Source organism: Phodopus roborovskii, unplaced genomic scaffold (assembly GCF_943737965.1).
Source record: "Phodopus roborovskii unplaced genomic scaffold, PHOROB, whole genome shotgun sequence".
Taxonomy (NCBI): Eukaryota; Metazoa; Chordata; class Mammalia; order Rodentia; family Cricetidae; genus Phodopus; species Phodopus roborovskii.
The window spans coordinates 11,271,505-11,288,305 of NW_026126588.1; the positions used below are offsets into that span (position 1 = coordinate 11,271,505).

Sequence of the window (16,801 nt, forward strand, 5' to 3'; positions counted from 1 at the left end):
AAAAATAAGCCCCATACCTTTGTTTTAAATTATGTTGAGGTACAATATACCTAAAATAAAGTATAGTCATTTTAAATGTATTACTTACTGTATTTTAGCAAATACATGAACCCCCAATCCCATCATGTGACCTTCTAAGGTCTTCACCCACTTGGAGCTTTTTACATACCTTTTTCTCAAGATATTTAAGTTTATTCTAGAGCATTGTGTAAGTATATAACCAGCATCATTTGTGTCGCTTTCTTCATACATTATATGTCTGAGATTTATACATATGAGGTAGGAGTGTGAGTATGTGCGTGTGTGTGTGTGTGTGTGTGTGTGTGTGTGTGTGTAAGAGAGAGAGAGAGAGACAATATGAGCTTGTGTGTGAGTGTGTGTGTGTGCATGAGACAGAGAGAGAGAGAGAGAGAGAAAGAGAGAGAGAGAGAGAGAGAGAGAGAGAGAGAGAGAGAGAGAGAGAGAGCTGGTTTTACCTGTTTGCAATTGTTATGCATTGGGGCTGTTTCCCCTGGGCTGTCATGAAAAGAGCTGCTGTGACCACTTGGGTGCAAGGTTTGTGCAGACACGTGCTTTTCACAGTTTTCTTTCCTAGAGATGTAGCAGAGGGCGAGTGTTCTTTTTAAGTCTTCTCACTTCAGTCTTCCTTGTGGGTCAGTAATGATTTTACTGTGGTTTCAATTTGCACTTCCATAATAACTGATGGCAAGCTGCATGGGCTTCATACTCCTGTTCAAATCTGTTTCCTGTTCTGAAACCTTGAGTTTGTTTCCTTTAAGATGCTGGAACTTGCTCTGTTGTGCAGGCTCAATGTCTGCTTTCTCTGTTTTTTTCCTGCCTGAGACACATGAGTATGTGAGTGCTGTGATTATAGATGTGTACCACCTGCCCAGGAACAGCAGTACCCACAATGGGCTTCCAGCAGGGAGCAAGCTTCCAGTCCAGCTCCAACTTGGTATTCCCATGTCCCGCGACAAGTGTGTGCTCTCTTCAGCAACAGAGTCTTCCCGTCTAGTTCGGATTGGCGATGGTAATCGCTTACAGTGTTTGGGGAGCTTGTGAGGCCTCCCTGACAACTCATCGGGAGGTGTCCCAGTCTCAGCATCTGTATAATCAGAGCGTTTGTTCCTACCATTGTGTTCAATGGTGAGACACCTAGTGCCATTTTCCACAGATGCTCTTGGACTTTGAATGAAATGCACTAACATCTTCATCAACAATTGTCTGTTGATGTGCTGAAACAATACAGTGAGTTTCAGACACTTTTTGATTTTGTTTAACCTACAACTTCTGAGAGCAGCAGTCACTACTCGGGCCGTTTGGTTGAAATTCCATTTTAATTATATATTTTTAATTGGCTCCCACAGCAGTAGGTTTCCATATGCCTTTTCCAAGCCCCTATTTTCCCCATTTTATATCACCATTTCCCCACTGGACACTCTTTCCCTTCCCTTTCCCTTTCTCCTCTCCTTTCTGGCATTCTGGCCTCTACAGAAACTTCAAGTTAAACACACAAGTCTTAAAAATTCACAGCTAGGCTCCACGTGTGAGTGAAAACATGTGGTGTTACTTTGCAAAATAGGTTTACATTAATTATGTACTACAAAGTTTCCAAGTGCTCTGTGCTCAGTTTCCCATGATTTACGCTAGTAACTTACTGCGGCACATTTAATAAGCCAAAATTAGCTAGAGTCTTTTTCTCCATTCTGATATCACAAGGAAATAGGTATATACTAACTGGTATGGATACACTTGTCTATCACAAAACTACATAAAGTTCAAAATGACAACAGCACTACTCCATTACCATATTTGAGCCTCCGACCTGCCAGTCTTTAAGTTTTCACTCCAGCTGTGAGAATTGGAGTCCCTAACGCCATCATCTGCAACCAGTCTTTGATGAAAGTACACGGTGGGAACATGGTGAGTGTCTCAGAAGTCCTAGAGCATCCTTTGTGGTTTGCACTGTTCATGCTTTAGGCTCAACTCTTTGTGATCTCTTTGAGGAAACCCCAACAGTCCAGGGATCAGGTCAGCTTCCTACAGTATTCTCTCATAACGTCATTCCCTTTATACTCTTGACCAGGAAAAACACTAATTCTGTAGTGGGCTGTATAATTGTTTTTCTCTCTCTCTTAGAATTTTGGTTTTGTGAGTTGAAGACCTTGGGCCCCCTTGCTCAGAGATAAGCACAGCATCGTGCATGACTGTGGTAAATATGATGGAGTCGCTGATGTAGATTCAGCCTTCTACCCAATGAGACAGGAGAAAGGCTGAGAATATAGTCTCAAGGACATTTCTGCCGTCTGGCATTTTTAGAGTCCCCAGAATAATTTGCTTATGCACCTCCAAAGTTCACCATGTGGAAGAGGCACAATATTGAAATTAAAAATAGGCCAAAAAAATATCCAAGATTCATAAAGTCACATGGAAGACACCATGCTAAATGGTTGCATGGAGAGTTGCCAGTCGCTGAGGGCAACAACTGTTAACTATTGCCATGAGAGGGACCAGAAACTCATAGTCTAAAGCTGCAGGAAGGCCGATGACTCATGGTATAGGAGCTGGGTATTGGTAAGAGCCAGCCATCTTGCAGTGCAGAGGTTGGCGTCCCCCTCTTCCATGCAGGAGTCGGGGATGCAATTAAAAGTGTCACTGGCTTCTTTTCTTTTCTTTCTTTCTTTTTTTTTTTTTTTTTTTTTCATGCCATTTGCCTGGGATTTTTCTTGTGTTGATATTTTTTTATTATCCCTTAGATGTCTATTTGTTTTCTAATGAGAGAAAGAAAGTGGGTGGATCTGAAAGGGAGGGGAGGTGGGAACGAACTAGGAGGGAGGAGCAGAGGGAGGGAAAACTATAATCAGGATATATTGTATGAAAAGAAATCATTTTCCATAAAATTAAATGACTGAAAGTATTTTAAGATAGCTCCCATATTCATGTAAGCTTTCTTATAGTCAATTGTTATAATTGCTTGGGCAAAAATATGTGAGGGAATGCTAACTGTGTCTTGTGTGTCCTTTGTAACACTGAGGGTGTAGTGATGTGAATTTAGCTGTCCAGCATTACTATTTAAGCCCTGCCCGCCCAGTCCGCTTAGTTGAAAGCTGTGGCAGAAGGATTAGCTGACAGATTATCGCATTGGTATTGAATAAATAGGAAGATGGTGCCTTTCGGGGCCAGACCTCTTCATAATATTGTAACTCCTTCCCACTTTGTGCTCCTATTTTAGATTGGGACTCACATCAGGCACCTGAAGTTGTGACTGTTATGTAAATGCTATTTTGCATTAGGAAAATAACAACATGGAAAAGCTTAAAAACATGGAGAATATCTCAGTTATTAGAGGGAGCTCATACTTGCAGCAGTAATCAGCTGTAACATTTTTCCCCTTCTGAGCCAAGCTGCAGCCAAGGAATCCTTAAGGCATGTAGGTTGAGCGAAAGGACACAGAACAAAGGTTAGATCCTAGGGGGAATGAAGAAGCCCTGTAAATAGCTGTGCTATTTTCCTTTGAAATGTCCATGCTCTTTAGAGGACAGCGGTCCTGTATGGAAGGACTGAGTATCTGATTCTGTGACAATGCCTTCCCCATTGAATCTCAATGCTCTGCCAGAATGCAAGGGCTACTGGACTTATTCAACATTTTTTACTATTTAAATGACAATCTTGTGTGTGTGTGTGTGTGTGTGTGTGTGTGTGTGTGTGTGTGACTGAGAGAGGGGGGGAAATTAGCATACTTGCAAACATCATCCTGCAGCATCACTTGGCTTCCTATGGTCCTGCCCATCATCTCAGCATCCTGCCCTCTGCAAAACTGAAACAGCAGCTGATGTTAGCCTGATCTGCTCAAAGGTCAGTCTTTATTCTGTGGGCAGAATCCTGTGTGACTTCCATGGCCCAGTTTGAATGGAAAGGCTACACGAAGCCATCTTAAATTCTATGGCCATGTATTGTGGGCTATCTCCTGCCCCATGTCCTCTCTCTCTCTCTCTCTCTCTCTCTCTCTCTCTCTCTCTCTCTCTCTCTCTCTCTCTGTGTGTGTGTGTGTGTGTGTGTGTGTGTGTGTGTGTGTGTGTGTGTGAATGTGTAACCATGCTAGCCCTTGCCTTCCCCATTATTTGACACAGGGTCTCTTATTTGATAACAGCCTAGCAGTCTTCTGGGGATTCTGTCTTTCATCTCTCATCTTGCAGTAAAAGCACTGTTTGCAGACACACCTTCATCAACTTTGCATGGGTTCTGGGGATTCAAGCTCGGGCCCTCACACTTACTCAGCAACTGTTACATGTCCCTAACCCTTGTTTGTTTTTATTTTTTTGTATGATAGTTTTGCTTTTTGTGTTTTAGAAACATTTTTGCTTATCAATCATATTTATTGTATGTCTTTGTATCTATTGCAACTGCCTCTCTCTCTCTCTCTCTCTCTCTCTCTCTGTGTGTGTGTGTGTGTGTGTGTGTGTGTAGTGTTGTGTAGTGTATCAGAAGACAGCTCTTAGGAGTCTGCTCTCTCCTGCCACCTTGTGGGATCAGAGGATCAAGTTCAGGTGGTCAGGGCTATGCACAGGCACCTCAACCCATTGAGCCTCCTCGATGGCACCTCAAAACATGTTTGCCTTCTGTTCTTATCCTCCCTCTTTGATTGTGACCACACCTCTTCCACATCCCCAGTACAACATTCTGGGCCCACCTTTAAGTGAGCACATGACATGTAGAAGCTTGTCAAGCATTATTTGCGATGTTGAATGCAGAGCACAACTTTACGTACTACCAAGGGGACATAGAAGAGCTAGTGATGGCTCAGAGATTAAGGGCACATAGGGTTCTTGCAGAGGACACAAGTCCAGTCCCCAGCACCCATATTGGGATGCTCTCAGTGGCCTGAAAGTTCCATTCCAAAGAACCTAACTCTCTTTTGGCCTCCACAGGCACCTGTATTCCTATGCATGTAACACACACACACACACACACACACACACACACACTAAAATTTTCAAAGAAAAAATTTCAAGACAGAAATCTACTCATTAATCTTTTACAATTTTAAACTTTAGCACTCTGGTGGTGGGAGAGAATGATGGGAGATTACACCCCTCCCCAAAGAAAACACAAGGTACTATTTTTAATGTCTTAATAATGTAAACCACTCTGTTAACGAAAATAACACATGTATACCAAGTTGAACTGGGTTTTCTGGATGTTTGGAAGACAGGGCATGTGTTAACTCTCTGGAGTCTGTGAGGGGGAAGAACCTGGATGTGTAGTGAATTGGATTATGTTGTGAAAACTTTGGTAAACTGTCTGGTTTTTGACCAAACTACAGAGAAGACTGGGTATGCAAATATTTTAAATAGATGACCTGGGACTCATTATTACTGATTCAAGACTTCGGTCTCCGAAGCAGCCCTGAGGTCCGATAAAGAGCTGAGTTGGGAAAGAGCCCAGTGGAGGGAGGGAGGGAGGGAGGGAGGGAGGGAGGGAGGGAGGGAGGGAGGGAGGGAGAGCAGCCACGCGCCTGGGGAAGGTCATGGCAAAGGTGCTGTTCTCACCAAATTGATGTGTCAGCCCCACGCTGGCGTAGTCAATGCTGAAACCGGCAACACTGAACCTCATATGGAAACGCAAAGGACACGGGACAGTGGAAATAACTTCAGAAGTGAAGGGAACTGTCAGGGGACTGGCAGCTGAGACTGACTGGGACCACATGACTTTGGCCCCGAGGTTAATAGATGGACAAACAATGGATCTGAGCAGAGCTTCCAGAAGCAAACCCACGCAGATGTGCTCACCAGCTTTTTTTTTTTTTTTTTTTTTTTTTTTTTGGCAAAGGTTTAAAGGTGATTCAGCTGTACCATGTTCAATTAGGTACTTTTTACAGCAAATAGATGTTCATTCATAGACAAGGAGAAAGGGGGAGAACTTAGTAAGTCATATTAAAGCAGCCATGCAGATACTCAGCCCTGTATCAAAGGGAGCTGAAAATGGACCCTACCTGTGTGATGAGTTCAAAAAGTGCAGCCTGCACACTTAACTTTGCTGCAGTTATAGTTAAAGCTCAGCAGAACTTTTCTAAAAAAAAAAAAAAAAAAATTATAAAAGTTGATACGAGCGAGCACAAGGTAATTGTAAATGATTTAGTACAAAAGTAACAGAAACTATAAAAATAGTCATTTCACATTTGAGGGAGAACAAAGCAATCAGACTTTCATTGCCTCGGATGCTTCACGCCCTTAAATCTTTTTAGAACAAGGTGGGTTGTTACTAATAAATAGAATTGGAATGCTGGGCTAATGGGAGAACTAATTACTTCTCTCTCATGGCGTGACTTGCATTCCAATTGCATCGGGGAAACTCCCCTGGTAAATCATAATTTTTTTCATAAAAAATATTTCTCCATTTACAATCATTTCTATTGTCACTTTTTATAAGTTTTTAAATTAGCATGCATAATAATGAGTTTCGTAATGACACTGTCAATCATGTATGTCTCTGTGGTTTAAACCTATTCATATCTCCTTATCCATCCTTGTTTGCCCCGCCCTCCCACTTGGTGTCCTTATGCCCTATGAATAGTTCTTGTGCTTTTGTTATGTCCTGCGGTGCGTGTGCGTGTGTGTGTGTGTGTGTGTGTGTGTGTGTGTGTGTATGTGTGTTTGGGGGAAACTTAGTTACGTATATTTAGTTTCCTCATTGCTTACATAAAATACATAACAAAAGCCCCTTCAGAGAGGACATGTTTGCTGTGGTTCCTAGTTCCAGAGTGGGACAAAGCAGGAACGTCATGGCAGCAATAACTACAGGCAGCTGGTCTCTTTTCGCCTGCTGCCAGGGAGGAGAGAGACAGGAACGCTTTGGCTCTGCTAATCTTCTCTTTTTTGTAATGCGGCCCTGCCCTACAGCATGAGGAACGATGCTGTCTAAGTTCAGGTGGGTCAGCCCGCTTCAGTAATTCTCGACAAAGTAATCCCCAGACGTTGTTTTAAGGACAACATAAACAAGAAAAGACCTCGTAGGCTTGTTTCCCATGTGGTTCTAGAGCAGTGGCTCGCAGCCTTCCCAATGCTGTACCCCCTTAATACAGTTCTTCATGTGGTGGTGACCCCCCCACCAAAAAATAACATTATTTCATTGCTACCTCAAAACTGTCGCTTTGCCGCTTTTATAAGTTGTAATGTAAATGTCTGATATGCAGGGCATCTGATATATGATCCCTTTGAGGGGCCACGATCTACAGGTTGAGGAACCACTGTTGTAGATCCTGTCAAATCCACAATCAAGCCGTGCTTTTTAAGATACTGTCATTGTAGAGCATCAGAGTTTGTTAGTCTTCTGGTCTGTAGAGCATCCCTAGACATATATGGCTCCCTCCCCTACCGCATCCTCTGACTCCAGCTTTCTCACAGTCTATACAGGGACCTTTAGGTTTTTACGGTTGTTCTCTATACATGAATTTTAATATGTTTTTAAATCTAGAGTTCACCTGTGAGGAACACACATGTGGTGTTTGTAGTTCTGAGTCTGGCTTATTGAACTCGACAGGATGCTCCCTAGCTCCGCCCACCTTCCTGAGCATGACATAAATGTATTTTTGATGAGTGAATAGAGCTACACTGTGTCTGTCTCACATTTCTTCATCAATTTATCTGTTGATGGCGCATCTGGACTGACTCCGTGTCTTGGTACCATGGGCAGTGCTACAGTACATGTGGTTGAGCAAGCATACGTGTGGTGTGCTGACCCCAATTCCTGCAGGTATATGCCCAGGAACCATAGCATAGATACATTTTTAATGTTTTGAGGAATCTTCATACTGATTTCTCCAACTGCTGGATTTAAATTCTTACCAACAGTATGTGAGGCTCTTGTGCCCCTCACACACACACACACACACACACACACACACACACACACACACGCACGCACATTCTTGCTAGCATGACCCCTCACTTGTAGTCATCATGACCATTGTTGGGTTGTAATCTCAGTTTTCAATTTTTATTCATTTGTTTATTTTAAGACATGATCTCACTGTGTAGCTATAGCTAGTCTGGAACTCATTCTGTAAACCATGCTGGCCTCAAACTCACCTGCCTCTGCCTCCCAAGTGCTGGGATTAAAGGCCTGTGCCACCATGCCTGGCTCTGTTTAGTGCTGATTTTTCACTTCCCTGCTGATTGAGGATGTTAAACATTCTCCTCGTGTACTAATTGTTTCTGCGTTTGAGAATTGCCAGCTTCATTTTCCCACTTACTGACTGGGTGATTTGTGTTTCTTTTTCTTTCTTTCCTTTTTTTTTTTTTTTTTTAAGGCCTTTGCAGATATGAAACCCTTGTGGGATGTATAGTTGGCATCAATTCCCCTCTCCCCCCCACCCCCCACCCCCCGTAGGCTGTCTGTTCTGCTGCATGTGTCCCATTTGTCAACTTTTGCTATTGTTTCCTGAGTGGCCAGAGTCTTTTTCAGAAACTCTTTGCCTGTGCATGGATTGTGAAGTGTTTCCCTCATGTTTCAATCTAACATTTCCAGTGTTGTGTTGCATTTTGTTTTATGCTAAGATCTTTGATCGAGTTTGAATTTTTTTTTGGAAGGAGTGTCCTCCTGCATGTGGATAGCCAGCATCGACTCTTCCTCTAATTGGCTTTTATTATCTTTTTTAGTGACGTGTATGTATAGGGAAATGGGAGTGGTACCTTCCTGTGAGTGGAGTTGCCCGTGGAATCTTCTGGAAGCGGAGGTACAGGCGGGTGTGGTTGCACCCTTGACCACTGAGACATCTCTCGGACCCCGTTTCTTAAGGAACTGCCCCTTGCATCTTTGTCAAATATTGGTGACTGAGGCGTGGTGACCTTACTTCTGGGCTCTCTTTCCCATTGATCCACGTGTCTTGTTTGGTGCCGATACTATGCTGTCCCTATCTCTCTGTAGAATAATTTGAGGTCCAGGTGTTTTGATATGAGCCATATTTTTCCTTTTGAATTGGATTGCTTTTATTATTCAGAGTCTTCTGTGCCTCCATATGAATTTAAGAGGTTTTTTTTCCTGTATTTCTATGAATAATGTCATCGTTTTGATGGGAATTATATTGAGTCTGGAGGTTGCTTTTCAGGAACCTTCAGACTCAATACTAACACGCCCACTCCTCAAGCTTTAAAAGTCTTTACCTCTTCTAGAATTTTCTCCAATTTCTTCCTTCAGTGTCTTAAAGTTTTTCTCACAGAGGCTTCAACTCCTCGATTTATTCTTTTTATTTTGGGGGGGGGGGGAAGTGGTATTGTGAATCTGATTGTGCCCTGATTTCTTTCTTAGCAAGTTCATTATTCTTATGATATAGAAAAGCTTCTAGTTTTTATCTGTTTGTGTCTGTGCTGGGTAGTTTTCTGTCCGTGTCACATAGGCTAAATCCATCTGAGAGGAGAGAGTCTCAATTAAGAAAATGCCTACATAGGTCTGGGCTGTAGGCAAGCCTGTAGGGCATTTTCTTGATTAGTGATTAGTGGTAGAGGGCCTGGCCCATGGTGGGTGGGGCCATCCCTGGGCTTGTGAAAGCAGGCTGAGCAAACCAGAGGAGCAAGCCAGTAAGCAGCTCTCCTCCATGGCCTCTGCATCAGCTCCTGCCTCCAGGTTCCTGCCCTGTTTGAGTTCCTGTCCTCCCTCATTGATGAACAGGGATGATATGTAAGTGTAAACCAAATGAACTCTTTTCTTTCTATGTTGCTTTGGGCTAAAAGAGCCTTGTGTGCTGAGAGCTTAGTGGACTGTCTGTAGGAGTTTGGAAAATAAGATTGTTCAGAGCAATGCAGAAGCTGGAGGCCTGGCTTGTGAAGTTTCAGAGGGAAGTATAAAGACTCTTTGTTGGGGGGGGCGGCATTTGTTATATTGAATTAAGCTTCTGTGGTTCTGGTTACCTGGGGCGGATGAACCCGTTGCTATTAAGAAGTTACCAGAAGCTCCAAAGTGAAATCTTTGCTTTGCCTGGGTCCTTGATGCTGGTCGGCTGGAACTGAGAAATTATTGGTGATTAAAAAGAGACCATCACTGTTGAAATGAAATCTCGAAATCGTGTTTCCTGAAAGTCAGCACGCAGAGACTGTGTTCCTGACATGGGCAAGGGTGTGCCTCATGCTAGCAGCTGAACTGGGTTAGCCAGTCACCCAGGTGGTACTGGTTTTGAAGGCAGCAAAGGGTCATGGGGAGCAGCTGAGGCTGGGCACAGGGGTGGAGGCCCTGGAGAGGCCCAGGAGAGGTTGCTGGTGAATGTGCAGCCCGGTTGCAGCAGAGACTCCAGCATTTTGGAGATGCTGGTACCGTGGAATGACCCCCAAGAACAGCAGCAGCAGAGGAGAGGAGCCAGCCTAGAAGACAGCTGTGTGTGCTGCAGATGACAGAACTAGAGAGCTAAGCCTTTTGAGGAGCCCAGAGGTTCATGAGTGGATCCTGGACGTTGAATTTGAGTCATTTACACTGTTGGGGGTTTGGTTTTGCTCTGCTCTAGTTATGACCGTGCTCTGGTTCTTCCTCTCAAAGTGAGAAGGTACTTAAATTTAATCTGTATAGACACCCACAGTTAAGAGTTTGCACTTGTAAAACAAAAAAAAAAAAATACGGATTTTAAAGAGATGGAATAGTTTAAAGCAACTGAACTTTTGGATTTTTTTTTAATTTGTAAGAATGGGACTTTCAAAGTCATTTGTGTTTTTAATGTGAGATCTCAATATGGATGAGAAAGGGGAGGTTGTGGCTTAACCTTGGTGTGTTTGTGTGTCAAGCTGACAAGGGGCCTATGGTGCTGAAGTCACCTTAGAGGAGGGAACCTCGATTTTTAAAACGCCTCAATAAGATTGGGCTGTAGACAAACCTGTAGGGCAGTGGTTCTCAACCTGTGGGTCACGACCCCTTTTCGCAGCTGTCACCTAAGACCATTGGAAAACAGATATTTACATTATGGTTCATAGCAGTAGCAAGATTACAGTTACGAAGTAGCAGTGTAAATGATGTATGGTTGTGGGGAGCACTGCGCACTGCATTAAAGGGGTCCGGCAATAGGAAGGTTAAGAACCACTGCTATAGGACACTTTCTCAGTGACTGGTAGGGGTGGACCCCAGATCATTGAGGGCGGAGCCATCCCTGGGGTGATGGTCCTGGGTTCTACAAGAAAGCAGGCCAAAGCAAGCCAGGTGGAGCAAGCCGGTAAGCAGCTCCCCTCCATGGCCTCTGCATCAGCTCCTGCCTCCAGGTTCCTGCCTGCCCTGTTTGAGTTTCTGCCCTGACTTTTCTCAATGGTGAACAGTGATGTGGAAATATAAGCAAAGCAAACCCTTTCATCCCCAACTTGCTTTGATCAGGCGTTTCCTCACAGCAACAGTGACCCTAACTAGGTCACTTTTGTATGTTGGTACTTAGCTAAACGTATTAAAACTCTTACAGTTTTCTAGAGAGGCCTTCGGTATCTTTTAAATATAAGATCATACCTTCTCCAAATGAGGATATTGATTCCTTCCTTTCCTGTTTGTATCCCTTTCACCTCTTTCTGTTTCCTAGCTGGTCTAAAAGTTAAAGCAGTAATCAGTACATTGACCAGGGAAGAAGGTAGATAACCTTTGTCTCCGTCCCAATTTCAGGGGAAATATTTGGAGTTTTTCCTCATTTAGTATAATGTTGTGGTGAGGTTTTCATTTATTAAAGTATTCTCCTTCTATTACTTTTTCTTGGGGAGTTTTATCACGAAGAGATATTGGAGTTTGTCAAAGGTCTGGTAGAATGAGAAATGAACTGTCCTGACCATGGCTTTACTTCCTTGAGAAACTTACGGTTTCAATCCCATTGCTCTTTATGAAGCTGTGTGGTTGTTTAAATTCTCTTGATAGATCACATGGGACTCGAAATGTATCTGTTCCTTTTAGTTTTTCCATGTTTTGGAATGTGTTTCTTGAAGTGTCCTCTCATGATCCTTTGGGTTTCATTGACATCTATTCTAATGTTTCCTCTCACATTTGGGCTTTGCCTTGGCTGATGTCTGATAATTTCATTCATTATCTCTCAGAGAACCAACTCTTTGTTTCATTGATTCTTTATGCTGTCCTTCTAGTCTCCATTTATTTCTACCCGTTTATTTCTTTCCGTTTACTCATTTGGTGTTTGGTTGATTCTTGTTTTGCTACAGTGTTAGGTGAATCATCATCTGCATTGTTGCTGTTTGTTATGTAAACATTCAAAGTTGCAAGCTTTCTTGTAGAAATCTTTGCATCTTCCGGTAGTGGCCCGGTGGCTCATCATGTGTGGGGCAAAATGGAGCTGGAGGCCATGAGTAGGTTCACCAGCCGGCTCAACCGGGCTGTCTTCCTACACCTGTCTGTGGTACTTCTGCCTAGTTCTTCGTTTGTGAGGCAACCTCCACCAAGAACAGGCAGACATCTACAAAGAGCTCCTCATCTCTTTGGTGGCCTTACTTGTCACAGGCTTTGGAGTTTCCTCCCTCCCGCTTTGGTTGGCATCTATGTAGGAGTCCTCAAGGGTGCCCCCCTGCTTTTATAAATTATTTTCTTTTACCATTACTACAAGTGCTCCACCTGCTGTTTATAATAAAGACAGATGCTACAGTAAAGACAGATGCGTAGAAAAAATAAAAATCTCTTTGCTTCATCCCAAAGGTTGTTGCCATCGATTGTGCTTTCATTCTCAATTGTAAGAAAGCCTCAGTTACCTCCCTGATTTCCCAGTGATCCACTGATCATTCAGGAGTATATTATTCAATCTCCACATATTGTTACAGTTTCTCTAGCTATTTATTTGTAGCTTTAGTCCATCATTATCTGATAATACTAAAGAAATGAGTTTCATTCTTGTGAATTTAAGATGGACATTTATAGTTTACACATGAAATGCTGCACACACACACACACACACACACACACACACACACACACACACACACGGGCTCATGTGTGTGAACACTTGGTCCCTAGCTGGTGGCACTGTTTGGGAAGATTTTAGACTCTTTACAAGGTGGACCCTTGCTGTGACTTACCAGGAACTGCCCTGAGGTCTTGTAAGCCAGGCTGTCTTCTAGATTCCCTCTGCTTCCCAAGTGAGGACACAGAGTGATGTAAGTGGGGGGGGGGGCTGGTGTCATTTGGACTCCCTGGAACTGTAAGCCAAAATAAAAGTAAAGCCTTTCTCTCTTAAGTCGCTTTTGTGAGCATATTTTTATCACAGAAAGGATAAAGTAACTGATTGTGTTACAGCCTAAACTGTGTTCTGCTTTAAGGAAGGTCCCATGGGGGACCTGAAGCTTGTACTCTGACAGAATATTCATTCAGTAGATGTCTCTGAAGTCCCTTTGATCTATGGTGCAATTAACCCAATTTTCTGAGTGATCTATTTGACGACAGTTATTGAGTCACTAATTATTATGAACATCTGGACTCATCTGCTTCCTTACATGTAACACAGTGCTTATATTACAAAATGTAGTGTGCCAGTGTTTGGTAGGTGTATTTATAATTGGTACATCTTTTAGGGGTTATTTCTTCTTTATCTTGTCTAAGTATGGTTTGTTTTCAGTTGTCACCTTCTGGCTCGTCTTTGGTTTCCCTTTGTTTGGAACATAATTTTCCAACATTTTGCTTTTAGTTCACCATTATCTATGAGTCATCTCTTGTTTTTGTTTTCTTAATTGGTCAGCAAATCTCCATTTTTTTTAAGGGGAAAAGTTAAATGTATTTACATTAGGCTGTCAGTGAGCAGCCTAATGCTGATTCTTGTATTACTGTTTTTAATTGGTTCACATATAATTTGTTCTTTTTCCATTATCTGTCGCAAACTTTTTCAGATCTGCTGAAATTGATTAACTTGTTCCTAATTTTTGTTTCTCTTGTTCTCATGAAGCTTATTCTTTTCCGAGCTCTTGTTAGAGGAATTGTGCACAGAGGGGAATATGATACTCAGTTTATTCTTCAATGTGTAGGCACCTTAGTTTTAAGTTTTTTAGTTTGTGCTTGTCTTAGAAGGTCTTTATTTCCTTGTCAATTGTGAAAGACAATCTTGCTGGGTATAATGACCTTAGTTGTCAGGGATGTCTACTTACAAGGCTTGAACTATATCATAGATGCTTCTGGAACAGTTAGGGTTTCTGACAAGAGGTCTATTGTTATCAAGATGAATTTGCCTCTGTAGATGAGTTAGTACTTTTCTCTGGCTTTAGCATTTTCTTTGTTCTGTATTATTTTTTTTTTTTTAAGACAGGGTCTCACTATGTTGCCCTGGAACTCTTTTCTTAGACCAGCCTTGCCTTGAACTCATGGAGATCTGCCTGCCTCTACCTCCCAGCCAAGGTATGTGTCTACAGAAATGAAAAGTTTGGAGAAAGTCATTCTGAGTGATAATCATAAAGTTTGTGAAATAAAGTAACTCATTTTAGAAGACACGTCATATCTTAAAAGATTCCATTTTGAGACAAATGGAGAACATTTAGTTATCATAGGTAGTCTTCAAATAGGTGATATTTGGGCACTGACAGCCAGTTTATAGTTGTTTTTGTTTTTTTTTTTTTTCCTAGACAGGGTCTATGTATCTCTGGCTGGCCTCAAACTCAGAGATCCACAAGTCTCTTCCTCCCAAGCGCTGGAACTAAAGGCATGTGCCATCACACCCAGCAAGTTTATTTTCTCATAAAATCCTTGGGCCAAATGATAAAGAACTGGGGTAGGAGATTCAATTTGGAAACCTCAAAAATGTGAAACCATAGTGGTTTTATTCCTGCCATGTAGAGTAGATCACTACACATTAACAAGAACACATCTCTTTTCCCCTTTTGGTAGATGAGGACCACCCGCAAGGTTTCCGTCTGGCCGGTGGGCCTAGTTGGTGGGCGACGCTATGAACGTCCGTTGGTGAAAAATGGCAAAGTTGTCGGCTGGTACACCGGGTGGAGAGAAGACAGGCCTTTTGCCATCGACATGGCAGGTGAGCAGTGTGCAGGGGGCGTTTGCTCCTGGTGGGCAGGGTTGCTTAGGATGCTCATAGAAGAACGCTTTGAAGTACCGATTTGCATAAAGCCATTGGGACATGCCTCATTCATCAGATGGGATATTTGAATATTCAAAATGGGTTCTTTGACAGTTCAAGCTGAAAGTGAATTTGAAAGTGATGAGAAAATACTCATCCCTTTCTGTCCTTTTATCAGTGATTGTTCGTGTTATCAGTATTAGCTTGGGCATGAGGCATTTAGAGCTAAAATCTTTTGGCACCCCTGTCTAGAAGCCTGACTGATGTATTAAAACGCGTCATGTTTATTGATAAATTTAGTAATGAATTAAATTTGACAAGCCGTTTTAATGTTTATTGATAAATGTAATGGTTTATTAATGAATTGCTAAAACATATGATATTAGATTCTGGTTTTTTTTTTTTTTTACATATGCATTACTTTTTGAATAGAACTGTATTTTAAAGTTTTTCTTTCAGGGCTGAATCAAATTAGACCTGTGCAAAGCACAAGTTTTCAAATACTGCTTTATCCTGAAGGGGCTCTTTTTCTGTGGGTTATAGACAGTGATGCTTTGGATTGCTGGGCAAGGATGGGGTTTGGAAAATGATGGTTAGATGGAGGACAGTCACTGTCATCTATAACTGACAAGATGAAGTCAGGAAGGTTCCAGAATTGATCGCATCCATTACCAGCACTGTCTGTCAGCCGGGGCTCTCCCAGTTCTCCGAGCGTATTTCCCACCCACAGTCAGAACCCCTGTGTGTTCAAAATTCAGACAGCACGAAGACTGTGCCCTCAGCTGGACTTTCAGCCTTTCTCCTGATACTGAAAATTTGAGGGAATAAGATTATAAAGAATATTAGAAGTTGAGCATGAAACTTTCAGCATGGTGTATCTGTCACAATGCATCATGGGAAAAGACAAATGATTTTTTTTCCCCTCCACATTTTACATACTATAAAAGAGCATAAATTTGAGGATATTTGCTATGTTCTCTGACCCCACAGCTAGTGTAGATCCCTTATATCTGCACCATAGCCCACTCTCCATGTCCTTGGGTTTTAGTTCTTAAAGCATATATATATATATATATATATATATGTATGTATGTATGTATGTATGTATGTATGTGTATACATATATACATATATATGTATGTATATATCACGCACACACACTCATAAGGGAGGTGCTTATTCCTATGGGACGCTTGTTCCTATGGGAAACTGACCATCTCTCCCTCAGCGGCCATTGACTACCTGTAGCTCTTCCAGTTGAGGTGGGGCCACCTGAAGTTCTTCTGTCCACACTGGCATGTCTGCTGGTCTTGCTCAGGCAGCTGTACTGTTGAGAGCCCACGGGTACCTTTTCCCTGTCAGGTCTAGGGCATGCTCTAACATCAGGAGATCTGAGCCTTTGGTGTTGACAACCTTTTTGCCCCTCCTACAATTTTCTCCTAGGTGTTGGATTGCACGACAAATACATAATCTGGGGTTGGGCATCCCACAGTCCATTATTTGGGCCTTGGGATTCATAAAAGAGTCCTTTCCCATCCAGTCCCATTCAGGGCTCTGAAAATATAAGGCTAAGCGTGCATGTTGGGAAACTGAGCATTTTTATTTATTTATTTGTTTGTTTGTTTATTTAATTTTTGCTATGGTATAAGGTAGAGCAGGAAATGTGTCCTTCCACTTGTCTGGGACACAGTGCCCTCTTCTGGTGAGAAAGATAGATGCATGAGAGGACCACTGTCTACCCCCCCTCTCCCCCGCCCCAACTCTGGTGACACACCTTGATAAACACAAGGGCGCTGG

General features: G+C 42.4%; 1 protein-coding gene across 1 annotated transcript in view; it reads left to right on the forward strand.

Moving 5' to 3' along the window:
- Positions 1-16,801, forward strand: part of B3gat2 (beta-1,3-glucuronyltransferase 2) — a 67,893-nt gene that overhangs the window by 27,061 nt on the left and 24,031 nt on the right. The window contains exon 2 of the mRNA XM_051204231.1: positions 14,818-14,962. Within this exon, the coding sequence (XP_051060188.1) occupies positions 14,818-14,962 (145 nt within the window). The remainder of the gene's footprint in view (positions 1-14,817; positions 14,963-16,801) is intronic.